General features: G+C 48.0%; 1 protein-coding gene across 1 annotated transcript in view; it reads left to right on the top strand.

Annotated features, from left to right (window-relative positions):
- Window positions 1-20,201, top strand: part of GBF1 (golgi brefeldin A resistant guanine nucleotide exchange factor 1) — a 573,313-nt gene that overhangs the window by 366,754 nt on the left and 186,358 nt on the right. The window contains 2 exon segments of the mRNA XM_030203372.1: window positions 6,177-6,379; window positions 13,859-13,982. Coding sequence (XP_030059232.1) covers window positions 6,177-6,379; window positions 13,859-13,982 — 327 coding nt within the window.

The following is a 20,201-nucleotide window of genomic DNA, read 5'->3' as shown; positions in this document are numbered from 1 at the left end:
GACCTCTGCTAGCTGCCTGCCTAAACCTGGGGACCCAACACCGCCACCGCTCGTTAGCCTTATCCTGATTCCTTTCTCTGTTGCTGCTCACCTGCTCCATAAGGCCAGTTCCAGACAGTACTCTCTGGCAATTGTCTTATTGACCTGCTTCCTGCTTCTGGTACCATTCCCAGTAGTCTGTTTTGGCCCAGATTCTATTCTAAGTATTGTTGGCCACCAGCACCCAGGGGCTCAACTGCTGGGGAACGGTGGTCATCTCAGGTGAAGCGCTGGGCTTTCCATCTCTTGTGGAACTAGACTCATGCTGTCTAGCTTGGTACCTCCGGTCCCGGAACAGCACAAGGGATCACAACTGCTGATAGGCACATGATCATAATGACAGCGTGACACATTAGTTCCGGAGAAGAGAGGTAAATCGCAGCTTCCCAGGGTGGGCTACCTGGTTATGGCGGTAACTAAGGAAACCACCTTGCTGGTGAAAGGAGGGCATTGCCCTAAAAGACCTACAAGATAGGAATCTAGAGGGCTCACTGAAACAAGCCTTTGAAGTGGCTTTTCTGGACCTTCAAGCAACAGTGTGCATCTCGTTCATGGCAAGAGCATGCCTGAAGTGGCATTAGCAGTCAGCAACACAAGACAGGCGCTATAACGCCCAGCTGGAAGCAGGGTTGGCCTACTTGGTAGATGCTATTTGACATGTTATGGCTTGCAGTATGTCTTTGGAGGTCATGCCACGTCAACAACTCTGGTTGGTGCATTGGATGCAGCATTTAAGTCACATCTATTTAAACTGCCCTTTCAGGGCAAGTGTCTATTTGAAAAAGATCTCAGTAACTTGATGAAAGAACTGGGGAAAACTAAGCCACTGCAGTTGCTGGAGGATAAGCCGAAAGCTTGTGGTCATCTTTGTTCAGGGGGGCTCTCGATTTCAAGACAGCAAACGGTACCAGCCTGGTTGTCTGCAGTATGGTCAGAAGTTCTTCTTTCAGTCTGCTGCCTACATTTTTCTTACTATGTATTTCTTGGTTTATGAGGTGGGGGCTAAGGTGGGTAGGATGTGTGTGAGGTGTGCATGGAGCTTGAATGGTTGAATGTTTGGGGGGTCTTGGGGATATTAATGGAAACTCCTACAGCGGGCTGTCTTAACAGTTGTGCATTCCCCTGGATAAGACACAACCAAGGAGAGCAGAGACCTTTTCACACAGATAAAACAGATTTTAAAAATAAGAGACATCCATTCAATTCTGCAGTTAAAACAATGAGAGCAACATTGTTTGTAAATGAACAATCCAAAACTGTTCCCAATAAGTAAATTGGTATTTGCAATTCTCTCCACACCAATGTATTGGAACATGGTCTATGATTTGCCATCATAAATCTTCCAAACAATGACCTTTGTGGATTCAATATTCCACTATACATGCTGCTAAAGCACAGGTATTAATATGACATTTATGTTTATTAAGCCTTGTATTTGTTCACACTGGAATCGGTTAATGCCGATTACGGTACCATGTAAGCCACATTGAGCCTGCAAAGAGATGGGAAAATGTGGGATACAAATGCAACAAATAATAATAATAATTTCTAGTGTTGTGCACATATTGTATCTGTGTATTTCTTCTGTTCACTTTTTGCTGTTTATATATTGGATGTTGGCTAGCTTGCTGTTCATATAAATAAAGGTTTAAAAACAGTTCACTTTCAGGCCTGACAGTCTTCCTTTTTTGTGGACAGGAAGTCCTCCTCTTAGCTAGAGCGCCCAATGACTCCAGAGCTTCACAATGATGTGAGGCTGCTCCACTATTCTCTTCCTCCGGTAGGAGAGTATCTTCAGGAGTTTCTCTGAGGACAAGCAGGCTGCTTGTTCTCACGACTGGGTGACGTCCACGGCAGCCCCCACCAACCGGAACAAAACTTCGCGGGCGGTCCCGCACGCAGGGCACGCACACCGCGCATGCGCGGCCGTCTTCCCGCCCGTGCGTGACCGTTCCCGCTCAGTCTTTTCTTTTCCGCGCCTGGAGAGAGACGTGTTCGTCTCTCTGTCAGCCCCGGAAATCGGATCGCGTTGTTCGCGAATCTTCGTTTATTTTCGTTGCCGCGTTTTCTCTTTAGTTTTTTCTTAAAAAAAAAAAAAAGAACTCGCTGTACTTGTTTTCCCTCGTCTTTTAGCGGGGGCGTCGCATTGCGACCTTGTGGCCGCGCGGTCGATTTCTTTTCGAGGTGTGATTTTACCGCCACCATCGACGACTTTGATTTCGCCGACGCGATTTTTCTGTCGATGTCCTCGAAGGTCCCGAGTGCATTTAAGAAGTGTGGTCCGTGCGGCTGGCCTATCTTGCAGACCGACACGCTTGGTGCCTCCAGTGCCTCGGGCCGGAGCACGATACCAAGTCGTGTACTTTGTGTCTTGGTCTCCGGAAACGGACTCAAGTAGCGAGGCAAGTTCTTCGGGACCGTCTTTTTGGAACTTGCGCCGGCCCCTCGACGTCGACTTCGGCGGCATCGGTATCGATGTCCGCGAAATCGGCACCGATCCCAGGAGCAAAGGTCCTGTCGGCCCGCTGGTCCTCCGGTGACGGCAGGGGTGAGAGGCCGCGTGGGCAATCGGCCCCGGTCACTCCCTCTACCCAGGGCCCTCGGGACCGAACCCTGTCGGACCCGGTCCCTCAAGGCCGAGGGGGATCGACCTCCTCCTCCTCCATTCCACCTAGCGCCGATGACGGGCATCACAAGAAAACAAAGAAGCACCGTCATCGGTCGCCATCGATGCATCCGGCCCCCGGCGCCGGAGAGGAGTCGACACCGAGAAACCGTCAGCGTCGAGAGGAGAGGTCCCCCTCTGTAGTAGAGGTACCGCCGCGTCAGGGTCCCAGCACTTCGGTGCAGTCTCCTGGACCCGAGCAGCTTCCGGCACCGACGCCTCTACCGGCCCCCCCCCGTCTTTCCTGGCAGCGGGCCTGGACGAGTGCCTCCGAGCCATCCTTCCGGGGATCCTGGAAGGGCTGATGCACCAGACTGTGCCGGCGCCGGGGGTGCTTGTGCTCTCGGCGCCGTTGACTGTGGCACCGGCGAGCTCTAGCCCGGTGCCGAGGCCTTCGACGCCGACGCCGCTTGCGGCGCCGGTCTCGACCGCCACGCAGGTGGAGTCCCCGTCGATGGAGGGAGCTTCATCCCCGCCGGCGCGGGAGTCCACCGCTCGACGACACCACCGAGACCTCGGTGCCTCGACGTCGAGCCGGGCCCGGTTGAGGACTCAGCTGCACGAGCTTATGTCCGACACCGAGGAAGAGGCCTCGTGGGGGGAGGGGGAGGACCCCAGATATTTCTCCTCAGAGGAGTCTGTGGGCCTTCCCTCCGACCCCACGCCTTCACCAGAGAGAAAGCTCTCGCCTCCTGAGAGCCTCTCCTTTGCCTCCTTCGTCAGGGACATGTCTATATGCATTCCCTTCCCCGTGGTCTCTGTGGATGAGCCGAGGGCTGAGATGCTCGAGGTCCTCGATTATCCATCACCACCTAGAGAGTCCTCCACGGACTTAAGGAGAGGGCTAATATGAGCATAACAACACTGGCGGAATATTAGTCGTGAAGCAGAATTTTGAACAGATTGAAGAGGAGAGAGATGGCTAACTGGGAGACCTGTGAGAAGCAAGTTGCAGTAGTCTAAGCGAGAGGTGATAAGAGTGTGGATGAGGGTTCTGGTAGCGTGCTCAGAAAGGAAAGGGTGAATTTTGGTGATATTATAGAGAAAGAAACGACAGGTTTTAGCAGTGTGCTGAATATGTGCCGAGAAGGAGAGGGAGGAGTTGAAGATGACCCCAAGGTTACGCGCTGATGAGACAGGTAGGATGAGAGTGTTATCCACAGAAATAGAGAATGGGGGAAGAGGAGAGGTTGGTTTAGGGGGGAAAGATAAGAAGCTCAGTCTTGGTCATGTTTAGTTTCAGATGGCAGTGAGACATCCCAGGCAGCAATGTCAGACAGGCAGGCTGATACTTTGGCCTGGATTTCGGCTGAGATTTCTGAAGTGGAGAGGTAGATCTGGGAGTCATCAGCATAAAGGTGATACTGAAAACCATGGAATGAGATCAGAGTACCCAGGGAAGAAGTATAGATGGTGAAAAGAAGAGGTCCCCGGACATATCCCTGAGGTACACCAACTGACAGTGGGATAGAAGTAGAGGAGGATCCACTAGAGTATACACTAAAGGTACACTGGGAGAGATAAGAAGAAAACCAGGAAAGAACAGAGCCCTGAAATCCAAGTGAGGACAGCGTATCAAGGAGTAGGCTGTGATCAACAGTGTCAAAAGCAGCAGATCGAGAAGGATGAGGATAGAGTAGAGACCTTTGGATCTGGCCAGGAACAGATCATTGGAGACCTTAGCAAGCGCTGTTTCAGTTGAATGAATGGGGCGAAAGCCAGATTGAAGTGGATCAAGAATAGCTGTACATCCATGGAATAAGCGTGAGGGTTGAGGATGTTCGAGGGCTGATGTTCTGCTCAGATTATGCACATCCTAGTGTTTCTCCAGGCAGGTCTTCAGAAAGGATTGGCGCTGGGCTCTCTAAAAGTTCAGGTTGTGGCTTTGGCCTGTTTCAAGGGCTGACTACAGATGACATCTCTTGCGGCTCACCCGGATATTATTCAATTCTTGAGGGGAGTAGGCCAGTTGTGGCCTCCTTTTCATATGCAATGTTGAGAGTCGAACGGTAATTTAGTCCTTTGAGCTCTTCAGAAGCCTCCTTTTGAGCAACTCCATAAGGCCGCTTTGAAGGATTTTACAGGGTTCTTGGTGGCTGTTGTGTTGGCATGTAGGGTTTCTGAACTTCAGGTTCTTTCTTGTTGGGATCCCTTTCTTCACGTTTTGGGTGCAGGGGTCTCCCTACACATCATTCCTTCCTTTTCTTCCAAATGTGGTATCAGCATTTCATCTGAACCAATCTGTGGAGCCTCAGTCCTTTCATAAAGAGGACGAAGAGTCTTGGTATTGTTCCTTGAAACTTCTTGGTATATGTAGAGACCTCATTAGATATCTGAAAGTCGTAAATGAGTTTTGCGAATTGGACAGACTGTGCATTTTGGTAAACAGATGCTTGGCCTCGTGGCTTCAAAGCTCATAATTGCTAGGTGGCTGAAGGAGACTATCATGTCAGCTTATTTGCTAGTGGTGAAGCAGACTTCTTAGGCCTTGTGAGCTCATTCTATGACATCCTGAGCAGAGAGACTACCTTACTATTTCCAGTGGATATTTGGAAGGTGGTGACATGGTCGATGCTGCATACTTTTGCCAAGCACTATAGGGTGGAAATTGCGGAGTGCTCAGAAGTCAGTTATAGAAGTCAATTATGGGGCTTTGGTCCTCAGGGCGGCAGCATCAGTATCCCACCCACTTCTAAGGATTTCTTTTGAAAATCCCACAGGTTCTGGAATAATGGGAAGATACATAATGGAAGAAGAAATGATCATTACGTGATCATTTTCTTTCCATTAGTCCTTCACACTATTCCAGAGGCCCTCCCAAGGTTTGAAATGTTTATTTGTTGTGAAATAATGAGTCTAATAACTGTCACATTGCATTGTGCTTCCTGCCTATCTCTTGTTCTCCAAGTTATCCAGAGATGAGAGGTCCACACATCTTTGCCAGGTGTTTAAGGTTGTTGTGTTTATTCTGAGTTTCTTCTTACTGCTGGTTGATAGACACAACTATCCCTGAGGTTCTGGAATAGTGGGAAGGAGAGAGAATTATCAGTTAAGACCTATTTTCTCCAGCCTAACCAGTAGGCAAGACAGCAGTCACCTAGGGCAGCAGCTTCTGGGTGGGGGAGGGAGCACCAAAGAACACCTATAATCAAAGCAAAACAGTGGGTCCTGACAACCACAATTCAAAAAAGGAACAGGAGGCACTTTTAGCAGCAGGGAGAGTAGATAGTTTTCAAAAAGCCCTTTTACCCATATTATTCTGGGAGGGATGGTGCTAATGATCTTTATTACTGGGGGATGGCAAAGAGTATAAAAGTTAATTGGAAATGGGGGGGTGGGACGGACTCAAAGCTGAATGTTTGCCTAGGATGCCTATTATCCTTGCATCGACTGTGCATTCTTTTATTGTTCGGTACTTTTGTGTATCATTGAATTCAGATGACTAATGGCTTATATTTTCTTGTTTCTTCAGCTTCTCGTTACTGGTACAGAGCAGTTCAATCAGAAGCCAAAGAAAGGTGTGCAGTTTCTGCAGGAGAAGAACCTGCTGACGACTCCCATGGACAACAATGAGGTGGCACAGTGGCTGCGTGAAAATCCCCGTCTAGATAAGAAAATGATCGGCGAGTTTGTGAGTGACCGTAAAAACATGGATCTACTAGAGAGTTTTGTGGGGTAAGTGTTTCTTTCATTTTTAATGCTTACTGTTGTGACTTTTACAGTAGTGCAACATAACAGCAGTTGATGAGGCAGGGTCTTAGGTTTATTTTGAGATATGTTATCTCATTTTCTTCATGCCTCCCATGGATATTTATCCAGGTAATTTAGGACAGCTTGCTGCCTGAGGACTAGTAAGTTCATCGTTCTTAGATACTGATGGATTAGTTTTGCATATTCCATGAGAGGAATTAACCTCACTGCTAAGCCAGGGCACGTGGAGTATGATCTCAGTGTACCTGTCCCAGAAGAGTTCCAGGGGTGATCAAGACAATTACAGACCAGAAAGCCTGACTTCAGTTCTGGGCAAAATAGTGGAAACCATTATAAAGAATGAAATTGTGGAAAACATAGGCAAACATGGTTTAATAGGACAGAGCCAAGGAAACTCATGCCTCACCAATTTGCTTCTTTTCTTTGAAGCTGTGAATAAATGTGGACAAAGTTGAGCTGGTTGATATAGTGTATCTAGATTTTCAGAAAGCTTTTGACAAAATTCCTCATGAGACTTCTGAGAAAAAAAGTCATGGGTTAGGAGGCAATGTTCTATTGAAGTTTAGGAATTGATTATTGGATAGAAAACAGAGGGGAGGGTAAATGGCCATTTTTCTCAGTGGAGGAGGGTGAACAGTGGAGTGCCACAGGGATCTGTACTGATATCCACGTTTAATATATATATATATATTATTTTTTTTTTTCTATTTATAAGAATTTAAATTTACAAGCAATAAAATAACTTTCCAGAAATACTGATATCAATGTTTCATATATTTATAAATGATCTGGAAATTGGAACAAGCGAGGTGATTAAATTTGCAGATGACACAAAACTATTCAAAGTTATTAATACATTCAGAGTTGGAAAATTTGCAGGAAGATCTTAGGAAATTGGAAGACTGGTCATTCAAATGACAGATGAAATTTAATGTGGACAAATGCAAAGTGATGTACATTGGGAAGAATAATCCGAATCATAATTACTTGATACAAGGGTCCACCTGCTGGAAAAGTTCCTATTCTACTATTGAGGGAAACATAAGAGAAGCCACTGCTTTCCCTGGGATAGGTAGCATGGAATGTTGCTACTATTTTGGTTTCTGCCAGGTACTTTTGACCTGGATTGGCCACTATTGGAAGCAGGATACTGGGCTAGATGGTCCATTGGTCTGACCCATTTTGGCTATTCTTCTGTTCTTTTATGTCCTTAGAAGGATAGTAGGCTAGATTGGACCATTGCTTTGTAAAACACTATAAAAAAATAACTTGAACATTCTAGTGAATGGCAAAATAATCTACAATGACCATTTTCATTGTTTTTGACTTTTCCTGAAATGGATATTCATAGGTATGATTGGACTACGGTACAAGCACTAACATTTCATCTCTGGTTGAAGAATAGCCTATTCCCTATCATCAAGCCGATCAATCCATAGACTGGTGGGTTGTGTCCATCTACCAGCAGGTGGAGATAGAGAGCAATCTTTTGCCTCCCTATATGTGGTCATGTGCTGCTGGAAATTCCCCAGTATGTTCTCTATCTCAGCAGGTGTGTGGTCACACAGCAGCAGCTCTGGCTAGGTCTCCAAGCCTAATTGTTTAGGTTTTGTTGAGTACCTGGGGTTGAGGGCTCTTCATGAGCAAGTGCAAACCTGGTGGTGCCAGGTCCCTCCTTTTCTCCCCCCTCCCGCTGGCTCCGTTAAACAAAAAAAAAAAAAAAAAAATTTTTTTTTAACGGTTCAAAAAGGACATCCATTTGCAGCTGCTCATTGGAACAAGTCGTCGCTGCTCGGAGCAAGAAGCAGGTAATTTTTACCTTTTACTAGCGGGCAGGGATTCCCCGAACGGTCTCCACGTGGCTATGGCCTCAGCTGGCAAGGGCGCGAAAAGACGCTCCCCGGAACGCGTTCGCACGCCTAGCGGGGAAGCGGGGGGATCGAAGGTAGAGTCACCCTTTTTGGGCGCCCTTTCGGAGCCGGGAGAGTTCACCGGTTTTTCCTCCGGCGCGGCGGCCTTTCCTGCCTTAGGCGCCCATCCCCTGCTGGCCGCCCTCCCGGTCGTGACCGGCCATGCGGCTCGGTCGGCTTCTTCTTGGGCCGCCCTCGAGATGGGAGACGTTAACAGCTTGGTCGCCCTTGAATCGGGCGACAGTAAGAAGTCGGCGAAATTAAAACGCCCTTCTTCCCGCGCGGCTCCTTCTCGGAGTTTTGCGTCAGACACCATTTTGGACGCGCAACACGCCTCTCCCCCGCTACTGGGAGCGCAGATGGAGGGCGCCTCTAGGGCTGCGGCACAGGCTGCAGAAATGCACAGACTGGGGGGTTTCTCCCCTGAGTTCATTTTGCTGCTGCATCAGGCCTTTCTTATGCAGAACACTGCCCCTGCCCACCTCTCTGATTGGGGTGATGAGGCCTCTATGCTTAAGCGCCCTCGGGTGGATCTTCCACCCTCGGGGGACTCGGTCTCCTCTGATGTGGATGACGGCAGCGTGTCTGAGTTCTCCCAGAGATCCTTAGCGGAATCTATGGAAGAGACTGATCCTTGCTCGGATGGAGCGGACGACCCCTCTGCAGCGCGGCTTTTTCGCTCAGAGGATTTGCCCAACCTGCTTGTGCAGGCCATGAGCATTTTGAAGATTGCCTTTCCGGAGGAAGGCTCTCTCCCAGCCTCTACTGGCTCCGCCATTATGCTGGGAACGATGCGCCCGCCTAGAACCTTCCACGTTCATGAAGCCATGCAGACCTTAATTTCAGCGCAATGGGATGCCCCTGAGGAGAGCCTGAAAGTAGCCAGGGCTATGTCCCGTCTGTACCCCTTACCTGAGGGGGAACAGGAAGCCTTTGTCTGGCCCACGGTAGATTCCTTAATCACTGCCGTGACTAAGAAAACGGCGCTGCCGGTGGAAGGTGGCACTGCCCTGAAGGACGCCCAGGACAGGAGAATGGAGGCGGCCTTAAAGTCGTCCTTTGAGGCGGCCATTCTGAGTTTGCAAGCCTCGGTTTGCGGCTCCTACGTGGCTAGGGCGTGTCTGACTGTTTTGCAGCAGGCTTCCCCCTCGGACCCTTCCTGGAGGGCTGAATGGCCGACCCTGGAGTCGGGTTTGGCCTACTTGGCAGACTTGCTGTATGATGTTTTGAGAGCCTCGGCCAAGGGCATGGCTCAGACAGTCTCTGCGCGGCGGTGGCTCTGGCTTAAGCACTGGTCTGCTGACCATGCCTCTAAATCTTGCCTAGCCAAGCTGCCTTTTAAAGGCAAGCTGCTCTTTGGGGACGAGCTGGACAAGATCGTGACGGAGCTGGGCACGTCCAAGTGCAAGAGGTTGCCGGAGGTCAGGACTCGGGCCGGCAGGGCCCGTCCTGGTTCCTCTAAGGGCCGATTCCAGGAAGCCCATCGGTATCGCCCGGGCAAGTCGGCCTCCTCTGCCTCCGCTTCTTTCAAACGGAACTTCTCCCCCAAGCAGCATTCCTTTCGTAGGGACTGCAGTCCAGGAGGTTCATCCTCCGGCCCGCCCCCAGGGTCGCGTACCCAATGACGGGGACCTGGTCCATGGCCCAGTGCAGATAGGAGGAAGGTTGTCCTCGTTTCTGGGCGAGTGGACCAGGGTAACTTCAGACGCTTGGGTTCTGGAAGTCATCAGAGACGGCTACAAGCTAGAGTTCTGCCAACCCCTAAGGGACGGATTTGTAAACTCTCCTTGCAAGTCTCAGGTCAAAGCAGCTGCTGTGCAGCAGACTTTGAACAACCTGATCCGCCTGGGCGCGGTGGTCCCGGTGCCAGTAGATCAGCTTGGCAAGGGGCGCTACTCCATTTACTTTGTGGTGCCAAAGAAAGAAGGCTCTGCTCGGCCTGTTCTCAACCTCAAGGGAGTCAATCGGGCCTTGAAAGTTTGGCACTTCCGGATGGATACCCTCCGCTCCGTAATAGCTGCGGTGAAAAAGGGAGAATTCCTGGCCTCCCTGGACATCAAGGAAGCTTACCTACATATTCCCATCAGGCCGCCTCATCAGCGCTTTCTGCGCTTTGCAGTGCTAGGCCGACACTTCCAGTTCAGAGCCCTCCCATTCGGGTTGGCTACGGCTCCGCAGACCTTCTGCAAAGTAATGGTGGTCATCACGGCCTACCTCCGCAAGGAGGGAGTGCAAGTCCATCCCTATCTGGACGACTGGCTGATCCGAGCCCCTTCCTATGCGGAGTGCGGGAGAGCTATAGACAGGGTCATTGCTCTTCTGAGCTCCCTGGGATGGGTCATCAACTGGGAGAAAAGCCAGCTGCATCCGACTCAGTCCCTGTAGTATCTGGGAGTTCGATTCGACACCCAAGTGGGCAGAGTGTTCCTGCCGGACAACCGGAGCGTCAAGCTTCGGACCCAGGTGAAGCAGTTCCTAGCCTCCTCTACTCTTTGGGCTTGGGACTATGTGCAGCTGTTGGGCTCCATGACGGCCACGATGGAGGTAGTGCCCTGGGCCAGGGCTCATATGAGACCACTACAACACTCTCTTCTGCGGCGGTGGACTCGTCTCGGAGGACTACGCCGTACGCCTTCCTTTGGATCCAGCGGTGCGAAAGGCGCTTAGCTGGTGGCTGAGGCCAGGCAAGCTGTCCACAGGAATGCCTCTTACGACCCCGGAGTGGGATGTCGTCATGACGGACGTTTGCTTGACGGGCTGGGGAGCCCACTGCCTGGGACGGACAGCGCAGGGGCTCTGGTCTCCTGCAGAGACGAAGTGGTCCATCAACCTCTTGGAACTCCGAGCCATTCGGTTGGCGCTTCTAGAGTTTCTCCCGGCATTGGTGCTGAGGCCTGTACGGGTCCTGTCGGACAATGCCACGGCTGTGGCCTATGTCAATCGCCAGGGAGGTACCAGGAGCGCCCCTCTAGCCAAGGAGGCCATGAAGCTATGCCTGTGGGCGGAAGCGAATCTGGAACAGCTATCAGCAGCCCACTTTGATGTCAAGGTGGACTTTCTCAGTCGCCATACCTTGGATCCCGGAGAGTGGCAACTGTCTGCTCGGGCGTTCTTGGACATCACGAAACGCTGGGGCCGGCCGAGCCTGGATCTGATGGCGCCCTTGGCCAATTGCCAAGTGCCGCGTTTTTTCAGCAGAGGACGGGAACCTCGATCTCTGGGAGTCGATGCTCTTCTCCAGCAGTGGCCGGCACAGGAGCTTCTTTACGTGTTCCCGCCCTGGCCCATGATGGGCAGGGTGCTAGGCCGGGTGGCAAAGCATCCGGGCCGGGTGATCCTGGTGGGTCCGGATTGGCCCAGTCATCCCTGGTATGCGGACTTAGTCAGACTCTCGGTGGGCGGCCCTCTGCTGCTGACAGCAGAGCGGGGCCTCTTACATCAGGGTCCCGTGGTGATGGAGGATCCCTCCCCCTTTGGTCTTACGGCCTGGCTCTTGAGCGGAAGCGGCTGAGGAAGAAGGGCTTCTCGGACAAGGTCATTGCCACTATGCTGAGAGCGAGGAAGCGCTCTACTTCTACCACTTACGCCAGGGTTTGGCGTACCTTTGCGTCGTGGTGCGAGGCAGGCTCTGTATCGCCCTTCACTGCTCCAATATCTTCAGTTTTGGCGTTCCTGCAAGAGGGGCTGGAGAAAGGCCTGTCGCTCAGTTCACTGAAAGTCCGGGTGGCGACTCTAGCTTGCTTCAGGAGTCGCCTGAAGGGGGCTTCTCTGGCTTCACAGCCAGATGTGGTACGCTTTCTCAAAGGAGTTAATCACCTGCGCCCCTCTCTGCACTCGATAGTGCCTACGTGGAATCTGGTACTACGGACCTTGCAGAAGCCACCCTTCGAGCCCTTGCCAAGGACATCGCTGAAGGACCTGACGCTGCTTCCTGGTGGCTATCACATCAGCCAGAAGAGTTTCCGAGCTCCAGGCTCTCTCGTGTAGAGAGCCGTTCCTGCGATTCACTGAGGCAGGAGTATCGATTCGCCCAGTGCCTTCCTTCCTGCCCAAGATTGTTTCTCGATTCCATGTGAATCAGCAGCTTTACCTACCCTCCTTTCGTAGGGAGGATTACCCAGAGGAGTACCCTGTGCTCAAATACCTGGATGTTAGACGGGTCATCATCAGATACTTGGAAGTGACCAATGATTTCCGGAAGTTGGATCACCTGTTCGTGCTAAGCCTACAGTGGCACGTTGGGTCAAGGAGACGACCGCGGCAGCTTATGTGGCGGCAGGGAAGATTCCGCCTATTCAGCTGAAGGCACACTCTACTAGAGCACAAGCAGCCTCGATGGCGGAGTCCAGATCTGTCTCCTTGGAAGAGATTTGCAGAGCGGCTACTTGGTTGTCGGCTCATACCTTCTCACGACATTACCGCTTGGATGTGGCAGTTTGGGGCTTCAGTGTTGCGTTCAGGGATTTCCATGTCCCGCCCTGGGTGAGTACTGCTTCGGTACATCCCACCAGTCTATGGATTGATCGGCTTGATGATAGGGAAGGTAAAATTATGTATCATACCTGAAAATTTTCTTTCCCTTAATCATAGCCGATCAATCCATAGCCCCTCCCGGATATCTGTATTGTTTGTGTTCTGGTTATATTTCAGGTTCAAGTTCAGTCTTCATTTCCTGTTCACGAGGACTTCATGTTCAAGTTCTTCCAATTGAAGTCTCTTCGAGTTGAGACGATTTTGTGTTAGTGTTGCTTCCTCTCCCCCCGTTTCGGCGGTGGCTGGATTGATAACTAAATTATGCTGGCGCTCCCTCCCGCTTCGTGCGGCTGTAGGGTAGCTTTGTATCCCTCCCGCTTCGGCGGTGTTAGAGTAAGCCAGCTCCTCCCGTGGTTACGGTAGCAGGATAAGCCAGTTCCCCCCCCCCCCCCCCCCCCCCCCCGCGTCGGCGTGTGTGGTTTCCCGGCCACCGCCCCGGCGGTGGTGCACTGGAATATTTCCCCTCCCCCTCTTCAGCGGTGGTGAGCTGGGCAGAGTGTCCCTTTGTGAGTGTAATTCTCTAAGTGCTGAGTCCTGCGAATGGAGCTTTGATATCGACATACTGGGGAATTTCCGGCAGCACATGACCACATATAGGGAGGCAAAAGATTGCTCTCTATCTCCACCTGCTGGTAGATGGACACAACCCACCAGTCTATGGATTGATCGGCTATGATTAAGGGAAAGAAAATTATCAGGTATGATACATAATTTTACCTTGGTTAGTACAGCAGACTGAGAAGTAGGGAAGCCAGGTTTGAATCACACTTAAAGCTCCTTCTGATATTTGGCAAATCACTTAACCCTCCATTACCTCAAGTGCAGATTTAGATTGTAAGCTCTCCAGGGACAGGAAAATACCTGTGGTGCCTGAATGTAACCTGCCTCAAGCTACAACTGAAAAAAGGCTTGAGTTAATACCAAAATCCCTTCCCTTCACCTCCACTTTATCATTCTTCCTTTATCTCAGTTATTATGGTTTATTTTTTTTTCTTTGTAGGACATTCCAGTTCCAAGGCTTGAGAATTGATGAAGCTTTACGGCTTTATCTAGAAGCATTCCGGTTACCAGGAGAAGCACCTGTTATTCAGCGGCTGCTAGAGGCATTTACTGAACACTGGCGGGTACTATACTTATTATTTTTGAAAGAATGGCCTAATAATACATCCAGCCTCATCTTCCCAGGGATCATTGAACTTTATGTATTTATTTTAAAAAGTTTAATTAACTTCCCTTCAAGCAAAAAGCACATCAGGGTGGTCTACAAAAATTAATTAAAATATATGTGATCTATATTAGGGCTGCATTTTGATCAAACATTTTTATCTTGATTAATTGCATAATTTAAATTTTTTAATTGTGATTAATCGCACCATTAGACCCTCCCCCCCCCCCCCCAAAATCCAACATCATTCTCTCTGCTCCCCTTCCTCCCTCACCCTTCCCCCCCAGATCCAACATCAGTTTCTCTCTGCTCATCTGCCCCCTCAGTACTCTGATATCCCTCCTGCACCCTTTCATACACTCACACTTCTTCCTTCCCTCCTCCACTATCAGCTCTATGTTTGAGCAAACACATACTCCTTTCCTCTGATGAAGCACCCACTCTTTCTTAATCTCAGTCCCCTGGCCAAAGAGCTGATAATCGCGAGCAGATCCTGTGCTGAGGTTGTCCTTTTAGATTGCAGGGCAGGCTTCAGGAGGCCACTGAGGGAGCCAGGGACTGACTGCACTTTTAGCTTCTGCACAACCCCCCTTGGAAGTCCATGAACTTGCACAGTGCATTTTCTGAGGAAAACTTGGCAGACTTTCTATTCACACTCTGCCAGCAGCTTTTGCTGATCCTTGAAGTGTCTGGGCTAGAGAATGATGCGGGGGACAAAGTTTGTCCCTGTTTCCACCTTATCTCGCAAGCTCTGACCATACTGTCCAATCTTAGTACAAAAAAAAATATGTATATATATATATATAGATAGATAGATATGAGTATGTGTAGATATAGGAGATAAGAGTGTGCTGGGTTCAGGCTGAGGAGGAGGCAAAGAGTACTGGGAAGTGATGTGGGAGAGTGCTAAGATCGGCTGGAAATGAAGGAATAGGAAAAAGGGGTCAGGCTGAGAAGGAAAGAGAGAATGCTGGGAATTAGAGAAGAGTATGCTGAGATCGAGCTGGGAAAGAGAGAATAAGAGGGATCAGACTGAGGAAGAGGCAGAGAGCGCTGGGAAGTTGGGGGAAGGGAGGGAGTCTGCTGAGATTGGGCTGGAATGGAAATGAGGAGATAAGGAAAATGGGTCAGCTCTGGGAAGGTAGAGGAGAACATGCTGAGATTGGGGCTAGGAAAAAGGAGATAAAGGAATTTCAGACCTGGTTATATAAATACAGTCAATTTATCATTCCAGCCATCACTTTTTCAATCAATTCTCTACATGACAGTCAGTAATCCTTATTCATCTTATATGGCTATGCTAGGACTATTTGCAGCAAAGAAGCTTATGCTAGAGTTTCTGATACTTATTTGTTACTAGTGAGAAATGCCCGTTTCGGATAAAAATGAAACGGGCGCTAGCAAGGTAATTCCCCCCCCCCCCCATCCATCCTCCCTCCCTCCCGAGTTCCAGACCCCCCCTCCGTCCCTCCCTTCCAATTTCCACACACCCCTCTCCCTCCTTCCGTCCCTCAGTCACTTAGTTGCGAGTTTGTGATTAAAGTTCGCAGCACTCTCCCCGCTGCTGTCACTGAATGTGTGGGACTCCCCGCTGCTGTCACAGAATTAGTGGAACTCATGCATTGTGCCTTCCCCGCCCCGCCTTCTACGTCATCGCGTTTTGACGTGAGGACGGAAGTACAGTGACTGCAGGCCTGCCCCACCCTCTATGTCATCGCGTTTTGACGCGAGGGCGGAGCTACACTGACTGCAGGCCAAACCGGATATCTCTGGCGCTTCAAGTTTCCGGCTTGAGGCTTCATTGGAACGTTGGAGGTGCCTTTTATATATATAGATGTCCAATAAATAATAGTTTCACAATGCTAAAAGGTAATGAAAGCAACAAATAGCAAGTATTTATAAACCCAGAAAACCTACAGTGATCAAAGTTTATGGCACATTACAAAGGAAACACCGAGATAAAAAATGCACCAATTCAAATTAAACTGTATACTTTATTTATCACTTCTGGCCAATTCTCTTCACCAGTTGGTAACATGGGAAACTAATAAAACTGATCAAATTGCACATTAAAAATAATAATCAAAAACTATCAAAAGAAGTTTAAAAATATAGCAGAAAAGAACCTGTTCTGGTCTAAACAAACATGCCTGGCAAAACTCCAAAACCAACTTAAAACTTTTAACAAGTAGGTGCTGGCCTTTTTCTCAGCTCTGATTACATCAGAGAGTTGTTTTTCCCAAATGAAGCTGCACACATCTGTCTGAAAGTTGGGGATAAGGTTTTCAGAATTCCAGACCTGGAATAAGACTGCACTTAATGTTGCTGCAGCATACTATGCAAATACTAAATTAAGAAATTCTTCAGTGGAACCAAACTTCCAGTTACTTAAGTTTCCTGCCTGGGGATAGTTTGTAACTTCCCCCCCCCCCCCCCCCCCCCCCATTTACCATTTAATATTATTGTATGTAATCCGCTTTGATGTTGTGATCCAAAGCGGGCAATCAAATAAACATAGCCTTGAATCTGCATTATTTTATTCCTGTCAGTGAGGGTCAACAACCACATTGAATGATGATAGCTTATATTTTCTCAAATAAGTTTAAAATGTATAAAATATGATCTGAAAGTTTTATTAAACTGAATACTGCTTCCACCCTTACAGAGTTTAGATTTGGAGTCTTAGGCCTGCCCTTTGCTGTGCCTATAGCAGGCAAACACCATCAGCCTCTCTTAATGGGCTTTTTGCACTCCTCTTTCTCCCCCGCTTTGCGGGGCTTATTCTGGGGTGTTGAATTTCAGCAGCATTTCAAACTCTTACCACAGCTGATTAATTTAAATTTCAGTTAGGATTTTATTATTTTAAACATTATCGGCATCTGTACTCCAGTGGTTCCATCTCCACCCTCGCCCAAAACTATCTGTCCACCCCTACCCCCACTAATATTGTGCTTGGGTAGATCTATATATCCATTATATCCAAAGCTTCTATGTATGGTTCATAATCGTGTTTAAGGTGATAGATTGGTCTACTCACAAAAGCTTTCATTTTGTTGGCAACAAATTGTAGAATTGTAAATGTGTTTGCTAACAATTTGGCTTTATTTTGGGTTCATATTGAGACCTATGGATATCTCTCTAGGAAGACAAACGGACTTCCCAAGCTACAATGCGTTCATTTAAAAATTACTCATCTCCTATAACTAGACTGAGATCATGAGGATAAATGAAGCAAAGTCCAAGAGACAGTCCAATGCCATAACAAAGCATTATTTATTTATTTATTTATTTATTGCATTTGTATCCCACATTATCCCACCTCTTTGCAGGCTCAATGTGGCTTACAATACATCATGGATAGTGGAAATGAGAAGAGAGTAGACATTTGGTGTTACAGAGGATTTGGGTTGCATGGTATTAGAATACATGATAGTGAAAACAGAAGGCATTAATTTACATTCAGGGTATATGTAGGAGTTTCACATGACTTGGTCTTTATGATAGGTTTTGTCGAAGAGATGGGTCTTTAGTAGTTTCCGGAAGTTGGTCAGTTCATAGACCGCTTTCAGGTTACGTGGCAATGCGTTCCAGAACTGTGTGCTCGTATAAGAAAAGGTTGATGCGTGCATTAATTTGTACTTTAGACCTTTACAATTGGAAAAATGAAGATTAAGGAATGTGCGAGAAGATCTTATAGCATTCCTGGGTGGTTGGTCTATCAAGTCTGACATATAGGCTGGGGCATCGCCATGGATGATCTTATGTACTAGGGTACATACTTTGAACGTGATGCGTTCTTTGAGTGGGAGCCAGTGTAACTTCTCTCGTAGGGGTTTTGCACTCTCGTATTTTGATTTTCCAAATATGAGTCTGGCTGCTGTGTTCTGGGCTGTTTGGAGTTTTTTGAGTATTTGTTCTTTGCAGCCAGCGTAGAGTGTGTTGCAGTAATCTAGATGACTGAGAACTAATGATTGTACCAAATTATGGAAGACAGTCCTTGGGAAGAATGGTCTTACTCTTTTTAATTTCCACATTGATTGGAACATCTTTTTGGTTGTGTTTTTTGCGTGATTCTCAAGTGTTAGGTGCCGATCAATGGTAACACCAAGAATTTTCAAGGTCTCCGAGATGGGTAGGTTTAATTTTGGTGTGTTGATGGTGGTGAATTTGCTCGTGTTGTGTTGAGATGTAAGTACTAGGCATTTGGTTTTTTCTGCGTTGAGTTTTAACTGAAAGGCATCTGCCCAGGAGTGCATGATGTGTAGGCTTTGGTTGATGTCATTGGAAATTTCTTTTAGGTCTTGATTGAATGGGATGTAGATCGTTACATCATCGGCGTAAATGTATGGGTTGAGGTTTTGGTTAGATAGTAGTTTGGCTAGAGGTGTCATCATTAGGTTGAATATAGTCGGTGAGAGGGGAGATCCCTGTGGAACTCCACATTCAGGTGTCTATGCGGCTGATGTAATCGAGTTTGATGTCACTTGATATGAGCGTGTGGTTAGGAATCCTTTAAACCAATTAAGAACATTGCCTCCGATGCCGAAGTATTCAAGGATATGTAGTAGGATTCCGTGATCAACCATGTCGAAGGCGCTTGACATGTCGAATTGTAGAAGTAATATGTTCTTGCCGGTAGCAATCGTTTGTTTGAATTTCGTCATGAGCGTAACTAATACTGTTTCAGTACTGTGATTAGAACGAAATCCTGACTGGGAGTTGTGTAGTATTGAGAATTTGTTTAGATGTTCTGTGAGTTGTTTGGTTACCATTCCTTCTGTTATTTTGGTTATTAAGGGAATGGATGCAACTGGTCTATAGTTGGTTAATTGATTCGCATTTTTCTTTGCATCTTTGGGTATGGGGGTGAGTAGAATATTTCCTTTCTCCTTTGGGAAGAGTCTATTTTGTAGCATAAAATTTACGTGTTTCGTTAGATCTGTTATGAAGTGTTGGGGGGCCGATTTCATAAGGTTATTTGGGCATATATCTAGTTTGCAATGAGATTTGGCGAATCTTTTAAGCGTTTGGGAGATAAGATCTTCCGATAGCATCTCAAATTCATTCCAAATCCTATCTGCTGGGTATACTCCAGGGTTTGGGTCTAGGCAGTCTAGGAGTGTAGCATATTCGATGGGGCTGGCAGGTATTTTGAGTCGCAATTGTACTATTTTCTCTTTGAAGTATTTCGCGAGGTTTTCAGCCCCTGGTGTGTCTGTACTGTTGTTCGTGACTGGTGTGGTGTTTAGTAGTTTATTCACGAGTTGGAAAAGTTTGTGTGTGTCCTTGTAATTTGGTCCAATTTCAGTTTATAGCACCTTGGGCAGATAAGCACACTTACAAGCTCCGTGCTCAGTCCTGAGCTATCCTCTCCACCACCACTTCTCAATCTTTAGCCTATGCCCCCGTCCCCCCGGTGTGCCTTTTTTAAAGTTGTATTTCCATTCATGGGTCTCGGGCAGCCAGCAGCAATTTACAGAAGCTGCTCTGAGCAGAAATGGGAAGTTGCATCAGACAGAAGGTCAGCACAAGCAATACGGGTGAATCACTGCTGGGGATCTGTGGAAGGAAATACAAGGTTCAGAGGCAAAAGGAGATGCTGGATTGATTGCTGATGCGGGAGGGGGGCAGGGAAAAGCTTTTGATCGTTCCAGCAGAGCAGTAAACAGTTTTTCTTCTGCCTCTGCGGTAATCTTTTCAAAATGTTTACCGTTATCTCTCGTCCCCATCCCCATATCATTCTCTAGTCTGGGTCAAACAAAAGAATAGTGTGATCAACAAGGCACTTCCAGTGATACTAGGGATGCGGAGAATAGCTTATACACTTTATTCCATAAATGATGTTAAAAAAATGACGACTTGACACAGCACCAGATTTCGGCAAAGTGCCTGCCTCAGGAGTCTTTGTGGATATGATAGAGTCCAAAAGTAGCAAAGAACACTTCATGGAATAGCAACAAAAAGATGCAGTCTTTAAAAAGACTATCACTCAAAAAGGCGCCAAAGTGGTGTACTACTTTGGTTGCAGAGTAAACTGCTTTAAAGCAAAGATAGCAATTCAGAAAAACGCCAAAGTTTTGTACGGCTGTAATTGCTTTGTGGATCGCTCAACTGGTTTTAAAGACTGCATCCTTTGGTTGCTAGCTGGAAAATCAACAAAGCAGATCGTTATGAAAAA

This window comes from Microcaecilia unicolor, chromosome 5 (assembly GCF_901765095.1).
Source record: "Microcaecilia unicolor chromosome 5, aMicUni1.1, whole genome shotgun sequence".
NCBI classification, from domain to species: Eukaryota; Metazoa; Chordata; class Amphibia; order Gymnophiona; family Siphonopidae; genus Microcaecilia; species Microcaecilia unicolor.
The sequence above is the reverse complement of the archived record's forward strand: the minus strand, read 5'-3'. Positions and strand labels throughout refer to the sequence as shown.